The sequence below is a fragment of the Euprymna scolopes genome, chromosome 43, assembly GCF_053919585.1.
Source record: "Euprymna scolopes isolate OS-2025 chromosome 43, ASM5391958v1, whole genome shotgun sequence".
Classification (NCBI taxonomy): domain Eukaryota; kingdom Metazoa; phylum Mollusca; class Cephalopoda; order Sepiida; family Sepiolidae; genus Euprymna; species Euprymna scolopes.
In genome coordinates this window covers 38,280,873-38,306,731 of record NC_136524.1, presented here as the reverse complement: position 1 = coordinate 38,306,731, position 25,859 = coordinate 38,280,873, and the positions used below count along the sequence as shown (strand labels likewise).

Sequence of the window (25,859 nt, the reverse complement as noted above, 5' to 3'; positions counted from 1 at the left end):
GCTTGAAAAATAAATAAATGGTGGCGAAATTACCAAATTTCTTGAAATGTTGAAGTCCGTAATTTAGCCCACTTTTTCTAAACAAAAATGTCCACGGAAAAGTATAAATTTTGACACTTAAAATTCTCATAACTTTTGAACTACTGATGGTGTTTGCATAATTCAAACGGTTTTAAGCATCTTTTACATAGTTCTTTTCGTGCAAGCTGATAAAATAATAATTATCCAAAAAGAAAAAAATCAACTTGTAATGCTACTACTATATAGACATTCACATACGTTCAACAAAAACACTTTCATGAAACTCACACCAGACCTTATGTCTAATCTCCTGTAGATGATGTAAATAAATACTTTAATGGAATGTGCTCTGATGAAATCAAAACACTTGTACCCCCTCCCTCTCGACATACATACTTCCGACAAACAGCAAAATCCCACCCCTTTACTGTTGAGGTCCCTAGATGCCGGAAAGCCCTCTAGTTTAATAGTTTCTTCTTCTCTCTGACTGCTAGACTTTGGAATTCCCTTGCTGTCTCTTGCTTCCTTGATTGTACTAACCTTCAGAAATTTAAATATAATCTTGTTGCTTAACTCCCCTCAATCCCCTGTTAGACATGATCCCAAATAGCAACATTTCAAGTAGCAATATACCTTGTTTGGGGTTAAAAAATAAATAAAAAAAGATAAAATATGCACATTATTTAAATTTTTACTATTTTTTTTCTTTCTTTATTTATTTGAACTTTTTGTAATTATAATAACAGAACCAAATTTGGAATTTGGTATAATTAGGAGGCGGGAGTATAAGTGTTGTATTGTTTGTTTTCCATTTTTTTTTTTCTGATTTTGCCAATGGCTAAAAGAGTTCTTCTTCGCCGCTGCAATTTGAGCTACCATCAAGATTACTCATTTTCCTTTCTTCTTCTTCTTCTTTCCACAATTTATCTTCGGGATTGGCAATAGGTCGAAAGCCAGCGATTTCCGTCCGTATTCTTTCGATTTCCTGTAAGAAATGAAGTCTTTTCTCCGTCTCTCTTCCGATTCTACCGATTCCATCAAGTTCAGAACCATCTTCTTTGTCTGGGAATAAGGCCTGATCAATGACTGCACAAAAGAAACAAAAAAAATGTAGAGAATAAAATGGTTAAACGCCAAAAGATTATTTGGTGTTTGTTTACAATAGCACCACTATATATATATATAAACAATTTTTAGAGTGGGTACTCCATGCACATTCTTAGAATCTCTATTCCAATAACAAAAAAAAAGCGCTTGTTTAGATTGGTGATCTTGGTGATGTTTTAGAGCTACACATTTCAGGTGAAAACATTACGCACTTATGTGTGCCGGAGCAAAATTAGAATTCCAAAAATTATGAAAAATTATCCAGTAGAAAACGTTCTATATGTTTTTTTAACAAACAAAAAAAAAAAAAAAAAGAAAGAAAGAAAATAATCCACAATTATGTTCTGAAATAAGTTGATTTAAAAATGGCAGACCCTTAATTTGCCAATTTAAGTCAAGAGGCATCTCCCTTGTTCGTCGTACTGAATTAGTCATAGAATTCTTCCAAATTCAAGCATACGATAAAATTCGATAAATCAATAAATTCTATTTTTCCTTGTAATTATTTTTCTACTGGATCATTTTTCATAATTTTTGGAATTTATACTAATTTCGACATGACACATAAATAAAAATGTTTTTACGTGGAATGTATTGGTTTAAAAAGATCATCAATGTGAACAAGCACCCCCCCCCTCCCAAAATAATTTTTTTTCAGGTCAAGATCACAGTGTAGTATCTGTTCTGATGCTACATTTCACCTTTTCTGTCCTCGGTCAATGGAGGATAAATCCTTCATGACTGAGACAATTTTTATTTTTGTTCATATCTAGAGTGCCCCTTTTTGGGGAACTGGACTTTCCCTACATTAAAAACCGATCTTGTGTTTAAATTTTGTTTAATAAATAATTTTGTTTGGGGAGGCAAATTAATAGGAACTAGAGATCTTTTTTTTTTTTCTTTTTCTTTTTTTTTTTTTTTGTCTTGATGTAAGAGCGTGCAAATCCATGTACCAGTTCATTTCGCACATACCACACATGATCCTCCTGCATGGGACATTTGAAAATAATCGTGTACGACCACATGGACTTTGATTTTCTAGTGACACGATGCCACAGAAAAGTGCATCGGAGCTGGAGGAGATTACTTTGAAGGGGACTAGATGTGTATAGTATCAATAAAAATGCCCATATGAAAAAAAATCTGGAGAAAGAAACTGAGTAGAAGTCCTAAGGCTGACAGAATAAGAACATGTTCCTTTCATAATGAAAGTCTTGCTATGAAATTGATAGGACCCAAAAGCAAGAAATCTTCAGTACTTGCCGATATCCATTATCTTCCAATCGTGTGGTATATTTACTTTTTTGAAATCATTTTTGATACTACCACCCCAAAAAAGGAGGAAATATTAAAACGTTAGTGCGTTTCATATTTAGGCATCCCATTAAGTTGTCTCCCCTCATTCCTCTTTTTAGTAAAGTAGTTCAACCTAACCCATCCCAACTTATTTTTATAATTGTGTGGCTTTGTTGCTTTATTACAAGGTAAAATGTTGACATTTTACCCGCCTCTACTCCTTACTCCCACCTCCACTGAGCCACTCCTACCCTTAAGGTTCCACCTCCTTTCCTTCTGTTACTCTACTCTCACCTCCCTCTTTCCCACCACTCAACAGCTACACTTAAACTGATCTCAGAACCTAGGTAAAATGTTAACATTTTACCCCCCTCTTGCTTCTTAATCCTCCCACTGTCACCTTTACTCCTACAGTTTCACCACCTCCACTCTATTACTCTACTCCCACCTCTCACATCTACCATCACTCAATACTTTTGTTTGATGGAAAATTGTTATAAGATAATTGATGAGATGAAAGAGGCTGTGACGAGGGTCATTGACACGTTCACACAAGAGGACTTCCATGGGGCTTTCCAGGAGTTTTTGGAACGGTACAACAAATGCATTGCAGCCGGAGGAGATCACTTCGAAGGGGACTAGAGTTTCATGCTGTGTACTATCGATAAAAGTGCGCACATGAAAAAAACGTCCGGAAACTTATTGAAAGCACCTCATATGCATTCAAGTAGATACCATAGATTTTCATAAAGTATGAATAGTAAATTTTTATTATGCTTACCCCGAACGCGATGTTCAATGTGTCTTAAATTACAGAGAATTGCAGCTAATTCACGATTTGCAGACGTCCATGCTGGCATTTCACCAGAATCTTGATCCATGAAATCATCGGTCAGAAAAGGCATTGGGCTGGCTTTTTCGGATTCTCTGCAAGATAAAATAAAAGTAAATAAGCAATAATTCTGAACTTTTGAGATGAGGATATATAAATCATATCATTTGGATCATTCAGACTACTGTTTTCATCTTGAGTGTTATTTGCATAACTATTTGGCCAGCTTTCTTTGATGACACTCCAAAATATACTTGCAAATTACTTAGGATTTCTACTAGTGAAGGGAAGATTCCAATAATTTTTCCCGATTCCGATACAATTACTGATTCCGATTCTTTATAAATCTCTAAATATTTAACTATAAAAGTTGTTATTTTGTCTCGATTACAGTAAAAACACATCTTAAATATGCATATATTTTCTCAGATGTGAAAACACACTTTTGAGCGGGTGATCGAGAGATTTTAGTCTTACTAGAAGTTTAAATCAGTAAATATTATTTTATTATTACTTCAAGCAGTGAAAGATGTTTTTTTAAACCAAAATCAAATCAAAAAAAAAAAAAGCTCATTTAAGGTATCGGTTTTGGTATTGGAAAATAGGCTCAAATTCAAAAGGACGATCATTTAAAAAAAAAAAAATTTAAGAAAAAGAATTTAAAACAAAAACAAAAATCTTTTGCTCTCTGTATGGTAGACAGGTCAAGGAATAATTCACCCAAAGTTCTTTAAAAATAGGAGAAACTATTAATATTAACAAATAGTTTGAACAAATTGTAAGAGTTCAAGAAAATTTTCTGAAAAAACAGCCTGCATTTGCAAACAGAAGACAAGTTTTGTTTCTCCAAGATAATGTTCGATTACACGTTGCAAAAATGACCCTGTCCAAGATAGCAGGACTAAAATAGAAAATTATGCTTCATCCACCATACTCACCAGACCTCTCCCAACAGATTTCCACTTGTTTTTAAGCTTAGATAATCATATGAAGAACAGGGCAATCAATATTAAAGATGACTTGAAAACGGAGGTGCATAACTTTTTCCAGAGTAAAACAAAAGCCTTTTACAAAAATGGCGTTACTAAGTTGATGAATTATTGGCAGGTCATATTTTGATGAATAAATACACTTCACTACGAATCTTTATTTTCCTTCATAAAATTGGCAAAGACTTTAGGCACCTGATAGAAGAAAGCCGACTAAGACAGAAGCTGTCAAATTGGCTCCCAGCTTTTGTTTTATCTTTATTTAAAAAATATTTTTTATGCAGAAATGGAGATGATTGTATTTTGACCATGTTTTTGCGGTCATAGAAATCAAATTTGGTTAGGTAGATCAGAACATAACACCAGGTCTTTTGTTGAATGTGACAGCTTCGTCTCTCATATTAAAAATAGTCATTGGCAAATCGGCTCGCAGGCTGGTCAAAATGCCTTCAGGGGTCAGAGCCGGTCGGCAGGGCGTAGGTTTTTGATGTAAAATGATCTATTTCCAAACTATCCTAGTCTAGCTTTTTAGGACAGTTAACCAATCTTTTTTTTTTTTTTTTTTTTACTACTTAAACCTAAATTCGAGTACAAGATTATTAAATGACACATAATGACCTGAAGTAGACCTCCACCCTCAAAAAACAAACACAAACATGCATAGGATTTCTCTTCCATAAATATAGTCAAGCATCAAACATGTTGCTAATGAATGGTAACTATTTTTTTTAATTTTTTATTTTTAACAATTGGAGCAGAGGGAGGAGGTGGTGCTTGTTTGATAGCAAGAGCTAGGAGTATATTAAGTTAAGGGAGGTTTCTCTATTACTAATCAACAGAACATTACAACTGTCAAGGAAAGACTTGTGTATGCATTGTGATGGTGTATGGAAGTGAAACCTGGCCAGCAAGAGTGGAGCTTAACCATCAAACTGTAATAGCAGTCTTAAAGACAAGACTTAGATTTGATGACCTCAGAGGAAGATGAAATCTGGTATAGAGAGATATTTGCTTAGAACAGGAAATTGTTGGTTTGGTCACATTAAAAGAATAAATGAGAGTGCTTGGGTTAGTAGATGTAGAACAGTTGGGTCAGTTGGCAGAGAAAAACAGGAGGAAATGACAACAATGGATTTGAGAGAAATATGGATAAATAGCAAAAGAAAATGGTAATGCCTGGGAGGATGGTCTCTTATTGTAGCAATACACATGAATGATAAAAGACTTAGATAATCACAGATTTTAAGTACATTTTGCTAAAATCGTCATATTTTTAAAACCAAAGCACTTTAAGTCCTTAAAATACCACTATTTTATTAAAAAATGAATATTTTCAAATGAATTAATCTCTATATAAATAAAATGAACTCATTTTTTTTTTTCGTGTGAGTTTGACTTTAATAGGATTAAAAAACAAGACATTACATGCAAATGTAATGTGCACAAACTGCAGCACATTATCTGAGGTGTGCTATAGGCCTATTACTCTTACACTTCCTCAATAACCATACATTCCTATATTTTTCCCGGTGAGAGTTCACTGCCAAAACCGGTTAAAATCAATGGAAGTTGTAAAATCTTTTCTCTCTATTGAATTCCTACTCCTCCTGCTACCACTTAACACCTCTGAGAACCTGTCCACAAGGAACAGTAGGATTAAACACCAGTTTGGAATCGTAAAGGATTATTAAAGCCATTTTTCCCCTATTTTTTCCCCTATTTTTTTCGCTTCTCTCACATAAAAAAAAAAAGATTTGCAGTCCGATTAATATCATTTTTTTGCCTTTTTTTTTTCTTTAACGTAGAATGCAAACTGCATGACTACTCGGATTTTACTTCCAGTTTTGACAACCCTAACCGCGGAATCTGACTATGAGCTTTATTTATCAGTAATTCCCACCAAAAACTTATTAAATAAACAAACACTTTCTTTGTTACCATTTATTATTCGAACGCAACAATACCGTGAAATTACTTGCATTTTACTTAAAAAACCAAAACCAAAAAATAAATAAATAAATGCGCTAAACGTCTGATTACGATTAGATTATTTTGTTTTGCATTTCTTTCTTCCGTAAGACGCACACACTGCGAGACTACTAAGTTTATACTTCCGGTTTTGACGACTCCAACTGAGGAGTCTAACTATGAGCTTCATTTATTACTGATTTCAACTACACAATTTTTTAAAACTAACATCTCCTTTTTTACAAATTACTATTACAACGCAACCATATCGTGAAATTACTTGCATTACACTTGAAAATCAAAATAAAAAACAATAACATAAACTGCGTGACTACTCGGTTTTTACTTCCGGTTTGAAGGACTCTAACCGATGATTCTAACTATGAGCAATTTACTATTTAATTTTATTATTTACATATTTACAGCGTGTAATTACTTGCATTCAAATTGAAAAACAAAAACAAAATAAAGAACCAGATAAAGATTCGATTACGATCAGAAAATTATTATTGCTTTTTCTTTACTAAAGAATTCGGTACATGTTTCTTCTGCATTAACGAAATTACATTTGCTACATACTGAGTTTCCCACAACTTTTTTGTCAAACCCTTTCTAATGTACTGTTTAGTCGACTTGAAAAACAGTCTTTAACTGTATCTTTCAAACATACAACTACAGACATAAACACTGTGTTCTTCAAGATGATTAAACATTTTACATTAAATAAAAACACTAAAATATCAAACCATTACGTACTGCAAGAGTACCACTTCTTACATTTTTGCATTTTTTTTTTGGGGGGGGGGGGTAGTCGATTGCTATACTAAGAATATATGTAACATGCATTTTCTCTTTTTTTAAGACTTTTCCATTACACCAAATTGAGCCACAGCAACGCGTGGCAGGGTAAAGCTAGTAAGTAATAATGTACATTATATATTTTTAAAGTTTCAAGCAAATAAAGTGATAAAAATTTGAACATCATAAAATAGCGTTTTCAGTAAGGTTTTATAAAGAGCCCCCCCCCCATTCGAAAATGCTCGTACTGCGTTCGTATTAAGAATTCTGTGATTAATTTTGGAAACTAATCCAGATGGGACGATAATTTTAATGGTTTAGAGTGTCTACAATACCAGTTTTTCATTGTGTAAAAAAAAAAAAAGAAAAAAAAAGACTTAAACATGAGTATTAAAAATTTTGAAAATAATTTTCTTTGGGCACCTACTGTTAAGTAAAATAAGCTTTCTACTGTTTTTATCCATTAAAAGTATAATTGTATGTTGTTTTCTCTTGTGGTAGCTAGCAATTTAAAATCATGGTACCCAGAAAAAAATCGTTTACGTTTGAGTTCCGATGGAATAGTGTTTTGTAGTATTAATAGTAGCAGCAGCAGGGATAGCACAGCTGTAAACAACAGACAGTTTTTTTTTGTGGTTGTTGTTGATTTTTATTCCAGAACGATTTTTTAAAATAATTGAAAACATGAATATAAAAAATGTTCTTACATGTTTAGAGCTATTTTATTATCAGAATATAATTAGCTTAATTAGAGCTATCTTGTTATCAGAATATAATTAGCTTAATTAGAGCTATTCGGTTATCAAAATATATAATTAAAGCAATCCCAACTAGTATGATGTTATGAACTTTGTTCAACTTGCAATTTCTCACATATTTCTAGTCACTTTTAAAAATATTTATATGGTTGAAAAGACAAGAAAATAAGTTTTCTAAATGTATACCTTGTATGCACTTTTATCCATTCTATTAGTTTTTAACGGTGAATTAAAAGTGCTTTACTTTGAACAAGCAAAAATGTGAAATGTTTTTTTGGTTCACATGTGCCAGTGGTACCCTCTCTCTCTATATATTTTCATCTTTTTTACAACTTTTTCAGTGGATTATTATCGAATGGACAATAATCTACCAGATCATAAAAAAAAAAAATGCAAAAATCAATATTTAAATACTTGTAGGGGGTACTCAGTTTCTAGTGAAGTTAAGAAATAAAAAATGTTTTAAACCGGAAAGTTGAAAAACAAAATCTGTCAGTCGGTGGTAAAATGACAAGAAATGTAATCTTATACCATTAATAAAATTCTAATTGTTTATTTATTTATGTGTGTATATGTATATATACCAATAAAACTTTCAAAAAGATGCACCGAATTGAAAAATTCTTTATTTTCCCTGAAAGGTGTGAGTCTCTAGATTGTCCTTATCTATATATGGTTCATAACAAACAACGCCGAGTCACACAAAAAGCCAGAAAAAAGGGTTTTTGGACCGTTTCGTGCAATTGTCAAAAAAGTTACCTGCCCATGTCAATGGAATTTAGCACTGTCTGTATACAGCCGTGGTAACATCTTTCGGCATACAGACATGACTTGTGGTGCGATGGAGAACACGTCTGACTACAGATCAGAAGATTCCAGGTTCGAATCCTGGCAAGTTCGTAATAATTTTAACCATCATTTTATCCAACATTTACTCATTATCCTTAATTGAGTATTTTTGTTTTTTTCAGTGATTTCGTTTTGTGCATATGGGAATTTCCCATACTCCAAATTCACAAGGTAAGCGTTGATGGTAAGACAATGTTGAGTGTACTTGACGTTGAGTGTATTCTATTTTGTGTTTGAGTCAGCGTTGTGTGTGCCGACAAGGCGCACCTGCTAGTTGAAAATAAAAATCAAATTCATCCAAAATTTGTGAACAATTTGTCAGCTTTAAACAAAAGTTTTTTGATATTTAAATAGGTGGACACAGCTATAAACAGTCGTTTTTGTTCACTTTTATTCCAGAATTTTTTTATTTTTTATTTTTTAAATGAAAAAATGAATATAAAAAAATGTTCCCAGATGTTTAGTTATAACTATTTAGCTATCAGAATATAATTAGCTTAATTAAAGCTATTCGGTTATCAAAATATATAATTAAAGCAATCCCAACCAGTATGATGTTATGAACTTTGTTCAACTTGCAATTTCTCACATATTTCTAGTCACTTTTAAAAATATTTATATGGTTGAAAAGACAAGAAAATAAGTTTTCTAAATGTATACCTTGTATGCACTTTTATCCATTCTATTAGTTTTTAATGGTGAATTAAAAAGTGCTTTACTTTGAACAAGCAAAAATGTGAAATGTTTTTTTGGTTCACATGTGCCAGTGGTACCCTCCCTCTCTCTATATTTTCATCTTTTTTTTTACAATTTTTTCAGTGGATTATTATCGAATGGACAATAATCTACCAGATCATAAAAAAAAAAAAATGCAAAAATCAATATTTAAATACGGGGTACTCAGTTTCTTGTGAAGTAAGAAATAAAAAACGTCTTGAACTGGAAAGTTTAATAACGAAATAATTTATCACTCGGTAAAAAAAGGACATGAAATGTAATTGAAAATAAAAATCAAATTAATTCAAAATTTGTGGACGATTTTTCAGCTTTAGCAATTTTTAAAAAATTTGAACAGATGGGGAAAAAATACTTAATACTTTTCCAAAAAAATTCATATTTTCTGTTAGAGTGACGTCACTTGTTTTAAATAAAATTTCATTTTTGTCTGTTTGTCTTAATTCTTGTAAAGTTTCAAACTCCTCATTTACATAAGTTTGCAAGTAATCTGATGTTCATAATCTAATCCATAACATTTTCAAAAGCCAATAATTATGAACCACTAACAGTAAATATAGCTGTCAAACACCCTCAATCCTACCTCTAACACTAGGTATGAGTAGTAAGTCTCCTTCTAAAACCTTCTTTAGCATTAACAATAATGCTAAGTCCGAGTGGCAAGCTTCCCACCAAACAAAATTCCTCTGTATGCTACATATAAGCATCTAAAAAAACAAAAAATAGATCCTTCCTTCAAAATACACATGATCTATCTCTCATAAAAAATAAATTGGTCAACTGTCCGAAAACGCTAGAATGGCCTCGACACGGTGAATTATTTTATATTACATTTATGTGAAACTAACCCCCATTCTAAATTCTAAAATTGTTTTTGTTCTGTTTCTGTCAAGTCTTCAAGATGTTTACACATAATTTTCTTAAGATTCCAAAGTCAAAGTGGCAGGCCTTCCCATCCTGCCATAATTGCACAAATACCCTTTTAAAAGTACACATAATCATCTTAAAAAAAACACGCACACACAGGATTTATCTCCCACAGAAAAAAATGGTTAACTGTCCTAAAACGCTAGAATAACCAAAAATGAATCAATTTACATTAAATTCTAAAATGATTTTTGTTTATCTTCAGTAAAGTTTTTCGGGGTGTTCACACGTAATTGCCTAAAAAGGTAGAATCATATTTTGGAGAAGTGGTTAGATGGGAGGGTGGATAACGCCTTTTGGCCAAAATCAAAGTGTAGTATCTGTTCTTCAGATGTGGCACTTCCATTTCTCGTTCTTTCAGTGGAGGAGAAATCCTTCACGACTGAGACAATTTTTATTTTTGTACCTTTTCTCCACGTTAAAAAATGATCCTGGTGTCTAACTCTGTTCCGTAGGGAGGCCTTGTAAATAGGTACCTGGCATTTTTAAGGAATTGCAATATATTTATGTGCATTTACTGTAAAATATTTGAAAGCTATTCATTTTTTTTTTTTAAATGTTCGGTGGCATATTCTGATTCCTTGCAAAAAATGAACTTATATAGCAAATTTCATTGCTTAATCTTGTGTTTTAATAAAAATACAGCATTTTTACTGAAAAAGTAGTGTAAAAAAAATGTGACAAAACGCATATGGTCTTACAGAGGGAAAAATATCCAAATGTGTGAAGCAGAAAAATAGTCATAACTTCCTTAGTTTTAATTGGATTTTAAAAATGTAAAGATTTTTTCTTAGCTTATCAAGCTCTTTCTATATATATACCAATATTGAAATATTTTAAGCAATTTTTTCATGTGTATTGCTATTAAAATAAACTGGCCAGAGGTAGGTTAAAGGAAGTCAATTTCTGATCAACACATGACATGCCAGCAGGTAAAATTGGCATTTAATCAAATACGACAAGCATCCTCCCTGTAAAGTTTATATTTACTTGATTCAAGGCGATATTCACTAAAGATGGATTGAGCTGGCTCCTCCTGTAGAACATCCAGCATCTCAAATGCATGAAGGCCATGCATGACAGTCCACAGTGGCCTAGATAGTAATGGGAAACCAATCCAGGAACCAGCAACAATCACCATACACGTGTGGACTGGAATTAGGTTTGATATCTGCTTTGATGGTGTGTAACCACATCTTCAGCTGACCTCCTGGGTGTCTTCGCCAACCTTGGGGTGGTTCTGGAGCTATCACTTTATGGAGGAACTCTCCTGGGTTGCAGTGTGGCTGAACCATTTTTCCCACAAGGTAAATTAAGGACAAATGAAATTCGTACCTATCAAGTCTGTTCTCCATCTTTGTTCAAGCAACAAAAGAGGTTAAAAAAAAAGATTTGATGTCAGAGAATTCCATACTGCTGATGAGTTGGACAAAGCGCATTTTACTCACCCACCTAGGTTGACATCTTGAGTTCAACTGAGGTAGTTGGAAAAAATATATATGTATGAGGACTGTTCCGAAACTAAAGCCTCCTATTTTTTTTTTTTTTTTTTTTTTACTCAAATGTTGAAGGCCTACGAAGACAGGAATGGTACCATTAAAATCAGCAACTTTTTGTGCTCCAGAATTTTTTTTTCTACATAATCAGTGCCATCCTCAATGCACTTTTGCCAGAAATTCAACAACACATATCTGCTTCTGATGCACCTCCATGGCTGGAGTTGCTTTCTTTGAGTCTCACACCATCGATATCTGCAACAGAGAGATGAAACTTTCAGGCGTAGATACATTAATTTAATCATCATAACAATGCAATTTGCAATCTCCTCTAATCCATTTAGGCAAAATAAAAAAAAAATAGGTGACATCACTTTTAGAACGCCTCTCAGTTTACAAAGCTCCAACCCCTGTCCTAGCCTTTGGAATCCCCCCCCCCCCGTTTTATTTGTGTTAATAAAGTAAGCAAACTTTTGACTCAGACCAAGGGCATTCACCAACACAGAACTAAACAATATAACCGAACATAAACTCGCACAATAATATTGATAGGACCCAACACAGACTTAAATAATAACGTTGATAATTATGAATGCTGATACGCTCCAAGAGCAGCCTGCAAAGTTACTATCGAATGACTTGGATGCCATGTTTATATAGCTCTCAGCTAAGTACATTCTGGTATTTCAAGGGGGATCTAGTGAAAACATGTACATACCGTTTTCAGGAGCTCCTGCAAATGCCCATTATATTCTTAATTGTACAACATGCAGAAATTTTAATGTAATATGAACAAACATCTTAGTGCACAACTTTCAACTTAGGATGCCGTGTAGATATTGGCCCAAAATTACAGTAGTCTATTACATCTCAAATTCCTTTGTTTGGGGGTTAATATATTAATCACTTTACTTAGAAATATTAGCTAACATAAAAAGAAAAACAGTCTAGTAGACTGTAACAATTGCATAATTTATCATGACATGATGTACATTTTATTGGTAAAATTAAATAATTTTGTTAAGGAATCAAGTTTTGTTTAGCTTGGAAGTATTTCCCTCCTACAGCAGGAAGATGTGAGACAAGGCTCGGAAAGTGGGATTGAAGAGCCAGAACTCCAAAGAAAGAGCACTCTGACCATAAAAAAAAAAGCCTCAGTCTAGTAGGAATGCTTCAGTCGATTGGCAATAAACTAACCCTTTCTCAAAGAAAAAAGGCAACATCTCGGAGGGTGCACGTCCTAAAACTACACAGGGCCAGCAGCAAACCACAGTTAATAGGGAAGAGGTCATTTTAAGAATGGCAGAGACTCCGTTGGATTTAGCACAGAGAGGAAAAATTCCACGACTGAGAGGTTGGGTATCCAGAAAGAAAAAGAAAAACATTAAGAAAGCCTATTTAATAAATATCATTAATCTATTAAATGCAGATGTCAGTGTGTATGTCCAACTAAAACTAAAAAAAACTAAAAACGAAAACCCACAAAGTTGGTATATTCTTGATTAGCATTGCTATGAACGAATATATAAAATTTCGAAAATATTCATTCTTTGACCATAAACTTGTGCAGATTTTGTCAGAGGAAGGGGGTGATTTTTCAACCATTTTATGCAGTAAGGGGAAGTAACTCTGATTTTTTATCAAGGTGGTGCTACTTCTCTTATGCCAATTCTTTACTCAAAAAAATGAGTTGTTTGTATGTGTATACTTATATCAACAGAGAGAGGAAGGAATGAGATGTGCTGAACAGAAAAAGAGGGAGGCGAAAAATGGCAGATGAGGAAAAAAAAGAAAAATAGAGAGAAGTAAAGGGAGAGAAGCTTTTTTTTTAATAGAAATATTTTACATTTTTGCCCCGGGCAACACCACATAGCCCTGCTAGTTTAAAATAAATGAAAATGGGCAAAAAAAGAAGTCATGTTAAAGAATTGCCTACTTTATATTTGCATTGTTGAATTGGAAAGTTCACTGTAATGTGAAAAATTTGTCACAATATTTTTCAATAAAATGTATTCAATACAGACAAACTTTGAACACTGTTTTATTTATTCTTTTTTTTGTTTATTTTCCTTTTTATTTATACAGGGTGGAATAATAAAATTATTGCGCTAGAAACTACAACATGATTTCATTTTCGTTTGATGAAAACCGATTTTCATTTTGTTGTAGACCGTCTACTAGTTGACCAGTTGTGCACAAATCTCAAGAGCGATAGAAGCCTTCTATTATGCTTAAGGTGACACAATGTTCAACGAGCGAAATTGGAAATGTACCACTGTACAACTCATGCTCTCTACTGATCCAAATTATGACAACAGGACCATTGCCAGCACCCTGAAAATGCAAATCTAGATGGTGCAACGCTTAAGGGCACAACTCAACAAGTTTCTGGCCACGGTTATGGTCTTTGGTGCGTTTTCAAGTGAGGACCACATCATGCCACCTCACATCTTTGAAGTCGGTTTGAAAGTCAACACCAAAGTATACATGGATGTGCTGAAGAGTGTGGTGATCTCCTGGCGCATTCAGGTGGCTGCAGGTAGACCCTGGTTTTGGCAGTAGGACTTTAAAGTCAACACCAAAGTGTCCATGGATCTGGTGATCCCCTGGTGCAATCAGGTGGCTGCTGGCAGACCCTGGGTGTGGCAGTAGGACTCTGTGCTGGCCCACAAGTTCAAAGAGACCCAGGCTTGGCTTCAGAAGGAGTGCTACGACTTTGTACCTTTCTCTCACTGCCCCCCCTCCTCCCCCGACCTGAACCTCCTGGACTACTTTGTTTGATCATATGTTGGGAGCATCACCAACATGACCTCCCACCACATTTAATCCAGCCTGATCGGCACCATCGGCCAAGTATTCGCTGAGCTCTCACCAGCACTTGTGGAAAAAGCATGTTCCTAGTTACAGGTCCATATCAAGGTGATGATTGAGGCTGAACATGGCTACATTGAATAGATGTCAGCTCTACCACATAATCAAGTTACCTGAATTGATTTTTTTCAATAAAAGTTTTAAAATAAAGCTGTAGTGTTGTTTTCTTTAGGGCAACAAATTTGTCGTTACACCCTGTATGTATGTTATTACTTTACACGCTCAGTTTAAAAATGAGATCGTCAAATCGCCAAAAAAAGTAAAAATAAATGCATATCATCCGATGTCGCAAAGTACAAGATTTTACTAAGACTTCAAAACAAATTGTTCTGAAATCTAATGAGGTATCATAAATCTAATGAGGTATCATAAATCTAATGAGGTATCATAAATCTAATGAGGTATCATAAATAGAATTCTGTCATCAATATCGATTTATAAGTGATATCTGTTTTATTTATTCAAAAGAAAAATTGAGCTGACAATTATTTTTACACTAAGTTTGGTTTGGTTGTTTTGTTTCATGATATATAAACCCCCTTATTTATTTATTTACAGCGGACTATTATCCTTATCTTTCTTAGATGTTGTTTCGGCCAACTATTCCTCTGGCCATCATCAGGTGGTAACCGCAACAGGATAGGAACTCTGAATCACCTAACTGCATTCTCATTAATTACTGCCATCCATAGTTGTTGTCGTCTCACCATGTTTTGGCCAAGTAAGCCTCTGAGCGGTTTTGGGTAGCATTGAAACCGCTATCTTCAGACAATTCTCACCTGGAACTGCAGAGATTCAATGTCTCTATCCACTGCGCCACGGGCCCTGAAAGGCATTCAAGGTAGGATTTTTTGATCTTATAAATCCATTTTTTTTTTTTTTTTTATTATCTGATCTTCCATGGTCAGGTCTGTACTGAATGGTATATATATTATTTTAATTGGAATTCATTATTGAGATGAGTATTATTTATGAATTTATTTATTTATTGCGGACTATTATCCTCATCTTTCTTACCACCTGACGAAGGCCAGAGGAATAGTTGGCTAAAACGTTATGAAACAACATCTAAGAAAGATGAGGATAATAGTCTGCAATCTATATATCTATAAAAGTGAAAGTGTCTGTCTGTTTGTGTACATTTTCCTACAAAATGACTGTCAATTTTCAGTCTACGGACTCGAAACTTGATATACAGGGTAGTTTTGGAAAAATCTTTGTAATCAGTTTTTGGCCAGAAATTTGGCTGTTAAGGGGTCAAAGTTCAACGATTTGACCTTTGAGAACACTACCAAACTCCTCTGCCAATTTTGGATCTAAACACTTGAAATTTTAGATATAGGTTACTTGGACATGGACCTAACTTAATAACTTAATTTGATCCCAAAACAATAAATGTTAAGGGGTCATAATAGGGGTTAAAGTTAAAAAATTTTTACCTCTGCGGTCTCTACCAAATTACTCAGACAATTTCTGGTCTAAACATTTGAAATTTTACATAAAGGGTATTCAGAGATGGGGCAAGCTTTTTAATCGATTTGGATCGAAAATTTGAGCAACAAATATATAAATCTATGTATGTGTGTTTGCATGTCTGCCTAAAACTTTTGACAGAGGCGACGGATTTTCACAAGATCAGTATCATTTTGGAGCATGACCCTTCAGACAACAAATATCGAAAAATTGGCTAAAAACATTAATTTCTTCACCCTCAATTGGGCACTTTTCTACAGAGAGGGGTCGCTTTTTTCACTGATATTTTCGAAAGTCATCCCCCTCTTTTTGTCTAGCCTTATTTTAAACCTACGTCACTTCCGGTTTGGCTGTGGTCGTAACAGCAAAGATCACGTTTTTTTCACATTCTTTTCCTCCTTAGCGGTACAGGTTCGAGCCTGCCTTTCTACTACCACTTTTTTTTTTTTTTTGCTCAACACACACCTCCAAACACTCGGGTAATGACGAATCCCCATGCTAGTAAATAAATAAATAATACTAATTTCAATAATGAATTCCAATTAAAATAATACATATAAACCCCTTTTTTGGGTTATTTAATGCTGAATTCATTCATTTTGAAAAACAAAAAGACTTTATACTTCAAGTTCTTTAGATTCTCAAATATATATTCATAGTGTTTCGTCTTATTCTATTTTTTAAATTTATTTTTTTATCTATTTTTATTCATTCAACACATTTTTAATTTACTTATTTTACTTTTTTTTCAGTCTATTTTTATTTACTGATTTTACCTTTTTTATTTAATTCATTTATTCTATATTTTTTGTTATTTATTTTATTTTATTTATTTCGTTTTATTTTACTTATTAATGTTTTTTTATTTCAATTTTTTTAATTTTACATTCACTTAGCTTCGTAAAAATAATAATAATAATAACAACAATAATAACAATAATAATAATAAAAGACAAAGCTTAATTTTTATTCATTTGTATTTATTATATTTTTATTCCCTTTTTATTATTTTATTTTTTAATTCTTAACTTGGTATTCTGTTTTTAGATTTATACATTCTATTTTTAATTGATTTTTTTTAATTTATTCTATTTTTATTTTAATTATTTAGTGCATATGAGCACTTGGGAAAATAGCAGCAGTAGCTGAAAAAAACAAACAAACATGTAAGTGTGCATGAGCTTGCAAGAGAAGAAAAAGGAAAAAAAAAAAAAATGGTGGAGAAACAATGTTGGCACCGAAGGAGATGGGGGTGTAAAGTGAAGGAGATGGGGGTGTAAAGTGAAGGTGAGAAAGGCCGGCTGTAGCCAGCATGTGGTCAGAAGGAAGAGCAACGCAACCAGGTTATATGAACATGTGGCAACGAGAGACTTTTTAAGTTAAGCTGCGATTGAGATGGGGAGAAAGAATAATAAGGTAATAAAGGCTTTTGTTAAAAAAGAAAAAATGCCGAGATATTTGTTTCTTTGTCCATTTGCAATGGCGTGTTACATTTATTTGACTTTTCAATTATTTATTCTATTCTTTATTTATTTAATTTTTACTTTATTTAGTCCATTTTCATAATTTTATCCATTAATTTTTATTTATTTATTGATTCTAGTTTTTAATTTAATTTATTAGCTTGTATTTTTTTTCATTTATTGTTTTATTTCATTCTAATTTTTAATTTAATTTTATTATAATATTTATTTCCATATTTTACCTATTTAATAATTAAATATATTTGCTTTTTTAAATTAGAATTTACCAGTTAAGAAGCTTACACAGTGTAGATTTTTTTAAATTTATTTTTAAACAAACATGTATTTATTTTAAAAACAGCTCAATTCCAGCAATATAAGTCTTCATCAGGCATTCAAATTCACACAATGCTTACATCAAGGGGGGGGGGAACTCTTAATTTATTTAATTTGATTTTTACCTCAGCTTATGTAACATTCTAGCATCATAATCATAAAGAACTTACCTTAATCTTTGAACTGTCCGGTCAGTTGCTGTTTTCAACTTGACAGACAATCGGTAAATAGAGGAAACAATAATACGGTCACATGACTGTAAAAAAAAAAAAGAAAGAAAAAAAAAAAAACAAACATTACATCATGTGTTTCATATCTATTAACTATATAAAAACAAAAATGAATTACAACTATATTCCAAGATCCAAACTATGTGATTCCAACTGGAGAAATGTGTATATTTTAAGTGAATTTACCAGCATTTATTATTTTCACAAATTTGTTTATTACTTAATGGTTTGCATTTTTTTTTAATGGTTTGCATTTTTTTTAATGGTTTGCATTTTTTTTTAATGGTTTGCATTTTTTTTTAATGGTTTGCATTTTTTAATTAAAAAATATTTTCAGTTAAACAATAAAAAAAAAAAAATTGAATATGCAAACTATTAAATAATAAATACATATTTAAAAAATTAAATGTTAGTATTTCATTTGTGTATATATATATATATATATATAAATGAAGTACTAACATTTAATTTTTTAAATATGTGTGTGTGTGTGTGTGTATATATATATATATATATATATATATATATATATATATATATATATATATATACACACACACAGGGTGAACCAAAAGTAAGTGGACAGTAAAAAAAAAAACAAAAAAAAAAAACGTTTATTTAGAGATCAAGTATATGCACACCTATATGTAATAAGATAATTATATTAATGAAAATTAAATGTTATTTATCAAACTGTTTTACTTCTTGATTTACACAGCCTTTGAAGTCTGCCTCTTATGCTTCGACAAACACTCTCTACTTTTGGCTCATCCTGTATATATATTTTTGAAAAAGGCTGAATTCTTGGAGCTTGTATATTAAGACCTCAATCACAAAAGAGTTGAACTCGGTTTTTCAAGAGTTATCATACAGGAAGAAACCTTCAGTAACTGGAACAATTTAAGCTGAATTTCTTACAAAAAAAAAAAAAATAGTGGCAGATATTAAAATGCACTATTGAAAGAACTCATTAGAGGACTACTACCAAAACACGTGCCGAGTTGAATCAACATCTGAATAATTTAATTTAGACAACAACTTTTCTCTGTAAGGTCAATGAAAACTGATTTTTATGAAAGAGCCATCATCATAACTCCAGACAAGACATGAAGCCACTACATGTAACAAGATAACAAGAACGAAACATTATCACAAAAATAAGAGATGCTTATTTACTTTCATCTTAAAAAGACCAAGGCTGAAAAACAGTCAGCAGGAAGAGAGTTCTACAAGATTGCAGTCGTTGGAAAGGAGCTACTGGAATAAGAAGCGGTATTTCAATGAAATAACCTATTAGACTATTACAAAAACAAATCGCAGAGTTGAATCAATATTTGAATACTCTAATTTTGACAGCAACTGTTAACCCAGAGTTCATTAAAGTTGGATGTTATGGAAGAGCAGCTGATCAATATTTTTTTATCAGTTTAATACTGTTCCGATTATTTTGTTCATTCCACTGTACCTATATAATAAAGTGAAGCTTGTTTATTTCTCAAAGTTGGTCAGATATATTTAATCCTACAAAATCAATATTTCGTTTAGAATAACGAGTTCTTCTTGTGGCTTGTGTCACAACGTTCTTAAGAACAATGAAATGTAATTCGATTTAATTCCTTTCATAAAATACTTCATCCAACTAAGAATATGTTTCTGCTGTATGCGATCTTTCTTATCAGAAATTACACTATTATTACTAGATTTTTCCATTCATTATTAATGGCTTATTAGACTGAAGGTACTGCACTATCAACCAAGCTCTAACCCTGTCACATTTGTTCTGTTTTATAAGTACTTTAATGGAATGTGCTAAACACTTGTACCCCCCCCCCCCGACAAACCTGTTTAGCAACAATATCTCACACATTCACTGTTGATATCCCTAGATGCTGGAAAACTTTCTACTCTAATAGGTTCTTCCCTTAAACTGCTAGACTTTGGAATTCTCTCCTTGTTTACCTGCTTCCCTGATGGTACTAACATGCAGAAGTTTAAATTTAATGTGAACAGATATCTTGCTCATCTCTTCACATAGTCCCCAGTAGACCAAGTCACAAATAGTAGCCCCTGACGGCCAAGTGGCAATAGGTCTAGTTTGGGGTGGAAAAGAGTAAAATAAATAAATAAATCAAAATGAAAAACACTTAAATATATTATCCATATAGAAGCAGATAAAATAAGAAAATCCCAGAAAACTTTGTAACTTAATTTTCACAACATCTGACGTCGTGCTTTTTCCATAAGTAGTGCAAAAAAAAAAAATAATAATAATAAATCAATAAAATAAATAAATAAAAAAAAAGTAAAAAACACATTAGTTAATATCTGAGCATATTGAGTTATCATAAACAAATGCAAATGGCGACACAAACATTTTGCTGATTTTTTGATTGTATCTTTCATCAGTTGTCTATAAAACAGTTTTGATAAATATACATTTTTTTTTAAATAAACCATGCAACTGGATTTTAAAAAAAGTTTTAAAAGTCATATTTTCAAAAATTATGTAAATAAAACCAATAGCATGAATTTAGGTTAATGTTAAACAAACGAAACTTTTAAAGGTTAATAGTTGAACAAAAAAGAAAATGATGCTTCTAAATTTTACAAAATTTTTTATGACGTTAAATTCCTATTCATGAACAGACTGAAAGTTTTAAAAGTTATTGACATATAAATTGAATAAAAATACCATAATTTAGGTAAACAATTTGGGTTTAATTAATACTTTTATATGTGTGCGTTTCTTTCTGGGTATATGTATGCACATCTGTATGTCTGTCTACATATCTTTCTGGGCATGTGTATCTGAGTATATGTGTGTGTGTGTGCATCTGTCTGGTTATATGTATATTTTAATAACAATTTGATTTTAATTATTACTTTCATATTATTGTGTGTGCATGTGAATGAGTGTGGGCATGTCTGTATGTGTTTCTTGGGATGTATGTAAGTTGTGGTGTATCTTATGTGTGTACCTGAGTATATTTGTGTGTGTATTTGTCCAAGAATATCTGCAAGTGTCGCATCTGACTGAGTACATGTGCAAGCATGTGCATCTGACTGAGTACATGTGCAAGTGTGTGCATCTGACTGAGTACATGTGCAAGCGTGTGCATCTGACTGAGTACATGTGCAAGCGTGTGCATCTGACTGAGTCATGTTCAAGCATGTGCATCTGACTGAGTACATGTGCAAGCGTGTGCATCTGACTGAGTACATGTGCAAGCGTGTGTATCTGACTGAGTACATGTGCAAGTGTGTGCATCTGACTGAGTACATGTGCAAGCGTGCACATCTGAGTAAATGTTCAAGCATGTGCATCTGACTGAGTACATGTGCAAGCGTGTGCATCAGACTGAGTACATGGTCAAGCATGTGCATCTGACTGAGTACATGTGCAAGTGTGTGCATCTGACTGAGTACATGTGCAAGCGTGTGCATCAGACTGAGTACATGGTCAAGCATGTGCATCTGACTGAGTACATGTGCAAGTGTGTGCATCTGACTGAGTACATGTGCAAGCGTGTGCATCTGACTGAGTCATGTTCAAGCATGTGCATCTGACTGAGTACATGTGCAAGTGTGTGCAACTGACTGAGTACATGGTCAAGCATGTGCATCTGACTGAGTACATGTGCAAGCGTATGCATCTGACTAAGTCATGTTCAAGCATGTGCATCTGACTGAGTACATGTGCAAGCGTGTGCATCTGACTGAGTACATGGTCAAGCATGTGCATCTGACTGAGTACATGTGCAAGTGTGTGCAACTGACTGAGTACATGTGCAAGCGTTGCATCTGACTGAGTACATGTGCAAGCGTGTGCATCTGACTGAGTACATGTGCATCTGACTGAGTACATGTTCAAGCATGTGCATCTGACTGAGTACATGTTCAAGCATGTGCATCTGACTGAGTACATGTGCAAGCGTGTGCATCTGACTGAGTACATGTGCAAGCGTGTGCATCTGACTGAGTATATGTGCACGCATGTGCATCTGACTGAGTACATGTTCAAGCGTGTGCATCTGACTGAGTACATGTTCAAGCGTGTGCATCTGACTGAGTACATGTGCAAGCGTGTGCATCTTACTGAGTACATGTTCAAGCATGTGCATCTTACTGAGTACATGTGCAAGCGTGTGCATCTTACTGAGTACATGTTCAAGCATGTGCATCTTACTGAGTACATGTGGATTGACTGAGTACATGTGCTAGCATGTGTGTCTATGTACATATGCAAGTGTGCGCATCTGACTAAGTACATGTTCAAGCATGTGCATCTGACTGAGTACATGTGCAAGCGTGTGCATCAGACTGAGTACATGTGCAAGTGTGTGCATCTGACTGAGTACATGTGCAAGTGTGTGCATCTGATTGATTACATGTGCAAGCATGTGTATCTGACTGAGTACATGTGAAAATGGACGTGTATTTGTCTGTCGGAGTAAATGCTTATCTGACTGTCTATGATTTTGTAATGTATGTGTCTGCATTTGTATGTGAGCGTCAATCTTTGTGTACCAGATCAATTCTATCAATATTTATTGATTACTAATTATGAACTGATACATAAACATTTAAAAAATCGATGTATTATGATTATGTTGGATGACAATAAATAGGTTATCGTGTGCTATTTACAATTGACTGCGATCATCAGATGGACATTTTGCTTGTTCATCTGTTTAAGGTTTTGTTTTTTTTATACTGGATGATAATGACTGGAAAATTAAAAAATGCATCAGAAATGTTCAACCCCCAAAATTTTCTTCACTGCTATGAAAAAGACATTGAAAAATAACAGAAAAATAAACGAAGGTCAGAGAATAAAAAATGAATGGTGTTTGTCTATAATTGGGTCGAAAAAACATTTTTTACAAAAAAAATTTGAAAAAATCTCTATAATGTACGTACTTGTCACTGCATAAAGATGTCATATTCTAAAAATCACGTAAATCGATCAAGTAGTTTTTTTTTTTATTTAAGAAAATCAAATATTATCACATGTTTTAGCGAAGAATTGCTTCACGCCATCTTGTTTGAGACTTATACGCTACTAGCGATACCTGTCGGAAATATAGGATCAACAAGGGCAGACAATCGACTTTTTTATTCTTTATTCTTAAATGTCGAAAACACTTTTTTTTTTATAATACATTTTTCCATGCCGCATTCCACTGGCCCTTATTAAATTCGTCCAAGGCCAAATTTCAATATGACCGTTTTCAAAACTTCTCAGTTGAAAAATGTTGCTTTCAAAGTTTATGCACTCTTCTTTCAGTGATGACTTTTGATGACATTTCTTGGTGTGAAGATTTGTCAACAATATTTGCGTGTGTGCATCCAGCTCCATATCCGTGTGTGCATAACTAGCAATAAGTCCGGTGTTGCCCAGAATACTATTCAACATTATTTGAAAATAAACCAAAGTGGTACAATAAACTAGTGATGAGACGATTCCAATGCTTTACCCGATTCTGTTCTCAATTACCGATTCTGATACACTTGTTGCCACATTCGGGCTAGTGCATCTGCTACTAGTCTTTTTCTCTTAAACAGGGTTAAAAAAAAAAAAAAAAAAAAAAAAAAAGCATCGCTAATCTAATAGGTCTCGCTTTGTCAACAAAAATTTAACCCTTTTCTCATCGACAAAATGTTGCATCCCAGCGCCTATTTTACAAGTATTTTAATGGAAGATGCTCTGATGAACTCCAAGCCCTTGTATCCCCTAAAATCACACCCCTACACAGTAAAGATCCATAGATACAGGAAATCCTTCTACTCGAATAGTTTCTTCCCTTGAACTGCTAGACTTTAGAATTCTCTCTCAGGTCCCTGCTTTCCTGACTGTACTGACATGCAGAAGTTCAAGTGTAATATAAACAGACATCTTGCTGCTCAACTCCCTACATAGTGTCCCAAATAATAGCACCTTACAGCCAAATGGCACTGTGCCTTGTTTGGGGTGAAATAGCAAAAAAAAAAAAAAAAAAAAAAAAAAAAAATTTTTTAATTACAGATTCCATTCTAAATTTCAATACAATTACTGACGAGCTTCTTTTAAAATCTCTTGATATGTAGTTGTAGAGTTGTTGTTTTTTCTTTAATTACTTACTTTTCAGATTACCGTAAGAAACCATGGATTATATGCATATATTTTTGCAAACATAAAACATACTTTTATAGTGATGTATAGATTGTAATTTTACTGGCAATTTAAAATCAATAAATATTCAATATTTTATCTTCAGTACTAGCAATGAAAAGTTAAGTTTTAAACAAAATTAAAGAAAAAATAAACAATTAAAGGAACTATTTCTGGCATCGAAAAGTAGACATCAATTTTTCTTATTCCAATATAACCAAAATGTTTAAATTTTTCTGTTTCTGAGCATTTGTGCCAACACTACAATATACACTACAGAAATTCTAAAGTACAAAAAATGTTATACAAGAGAAACTGCGTTAGAATAAAAAAAAATGTTATGGCAAAGGTACATGTAATTAAAACACACATACACACAGATATAGTACACCACTAAACATTTTTGAAGGTGTAAGATTGTCTCTAGTAGTTTAATGAAAAATCATCAGGTGGGTTAGAATTTGTAGATTTTTAGATGATCCATATAGATGATGCCTAAACGAGAAACTAGAAATTTTCAAGTTTAAAAATACAAAAAATCTACTTAAAAGAGATAGAAAAAAAAAAATAATGCACTTAAAAATAAAAATAATTAAATAAAAAATTGAAAAGAGAAAAATATGTACAATATGATATTGTAGATTTACATTCACCAATCTCTGAAGAACTCTTCATACCTTTAGAATTCACTAAAGTATATATTAACATATCTAACAATGAAATCCATTTCATTAAGAAATATTTGTTTGTTTGGTGTTTAATGACCTATCAATCACTCTAGGGTCATTTTAAGGCCAAACAGTCTTTTTTAAGAAATATTTGTTTGTTTGGCGTTTAATGACCTATCAATCACTCTAGGGTCATTTTAAGGCCAAACAGTCTTTTTTAAGAAATATTTGTTTGTTTGGTGTTTAATGACCTATCAATCACTCTAGGGTCATTTTAAGGCCAAACAGTTTTTTTTTTTAATTTCAGCCTATATGAAATGCAGTTTGGTTTTATGCCAGCACAACGGATCATTGGTGCTATCAAACGGTAAGTTCATATTTACTGATGTGCATTGTTGTTAGATAATTAACATTGTTAATAGTTAGTTATTATTGATCTATTCAATGATATTCTTAACATAGTTTATATTGGGAGTTATTTATTGTATATTCTATTTATTGTTTATAGAATAAAGTATAGCAATGGGTTTTAGTTGAAGATGTTTCCATAAATTAGCTAGGTTAAATAAACAAAATGACCTTGAGCAGGCAGACGTGGAAAGGTCACACATTAGTGAGACGTGTGCTTTTTGAATGATGACATAACGGAACTGAAGTCAAGAGGTCGGGAAGTTTAGTCAGTTGAGAGTTTGAGTTTGGTCTCTGGAGTGAACAGACATGCTTCAAGCCAGGAAGTGAGGCTGTGAAGAACAAGCATGCAGACACGAAATGCAAACTCTTTGTGAAGACCGTCTGAGACAACTGAAATAAATTTATATTTTAAAAATATAAAGTGTTGTTATGTGGTTTCACAAAAGAAGAAAGAACAGAGGTCTCAATTGGTTATGGTGT

The 25,859-nt window shown here is 33.0% G+C and overlaps 1 protein-coding gene across 12 annotated transcripts in view; it reads right to left on the bottom strand.

The window, feature by feature from the left end:
• Positions 1 to 700: 700 nt before the first annotated feature.
• Positions 701 to 25,859, bottom strand: part of LOC145268296 (uncharacterized) — a 447,971-nt gene continuing 422,812 nt past the window's right edge. For all 12 annotated transcript variants that reach the window (XM_080123710.1, XM_080123715.1, XM_080123717.1 and 9 more), the window contains 3 exons: positions 18,090 to 18,175; positions 3,206 to 3,351; positions 701 to 1,107 (listed from right to left, as the gene is read on the bottom strand). In XM_080123710.1, coding sequence (XP_079979836.1) covers positions 860 to 1,107; positions 3,206 to 3,351; positions 18,090 to 18,175 — 480 coding nt within the window. In that variant the 3' untranslated portion in view covers positions 701 to 859. The remainder of the gene's footprint in view (positions 1,108 to 3,205; positions 3,352 to 18,089; positions 18,176 to 25,859) is intronic.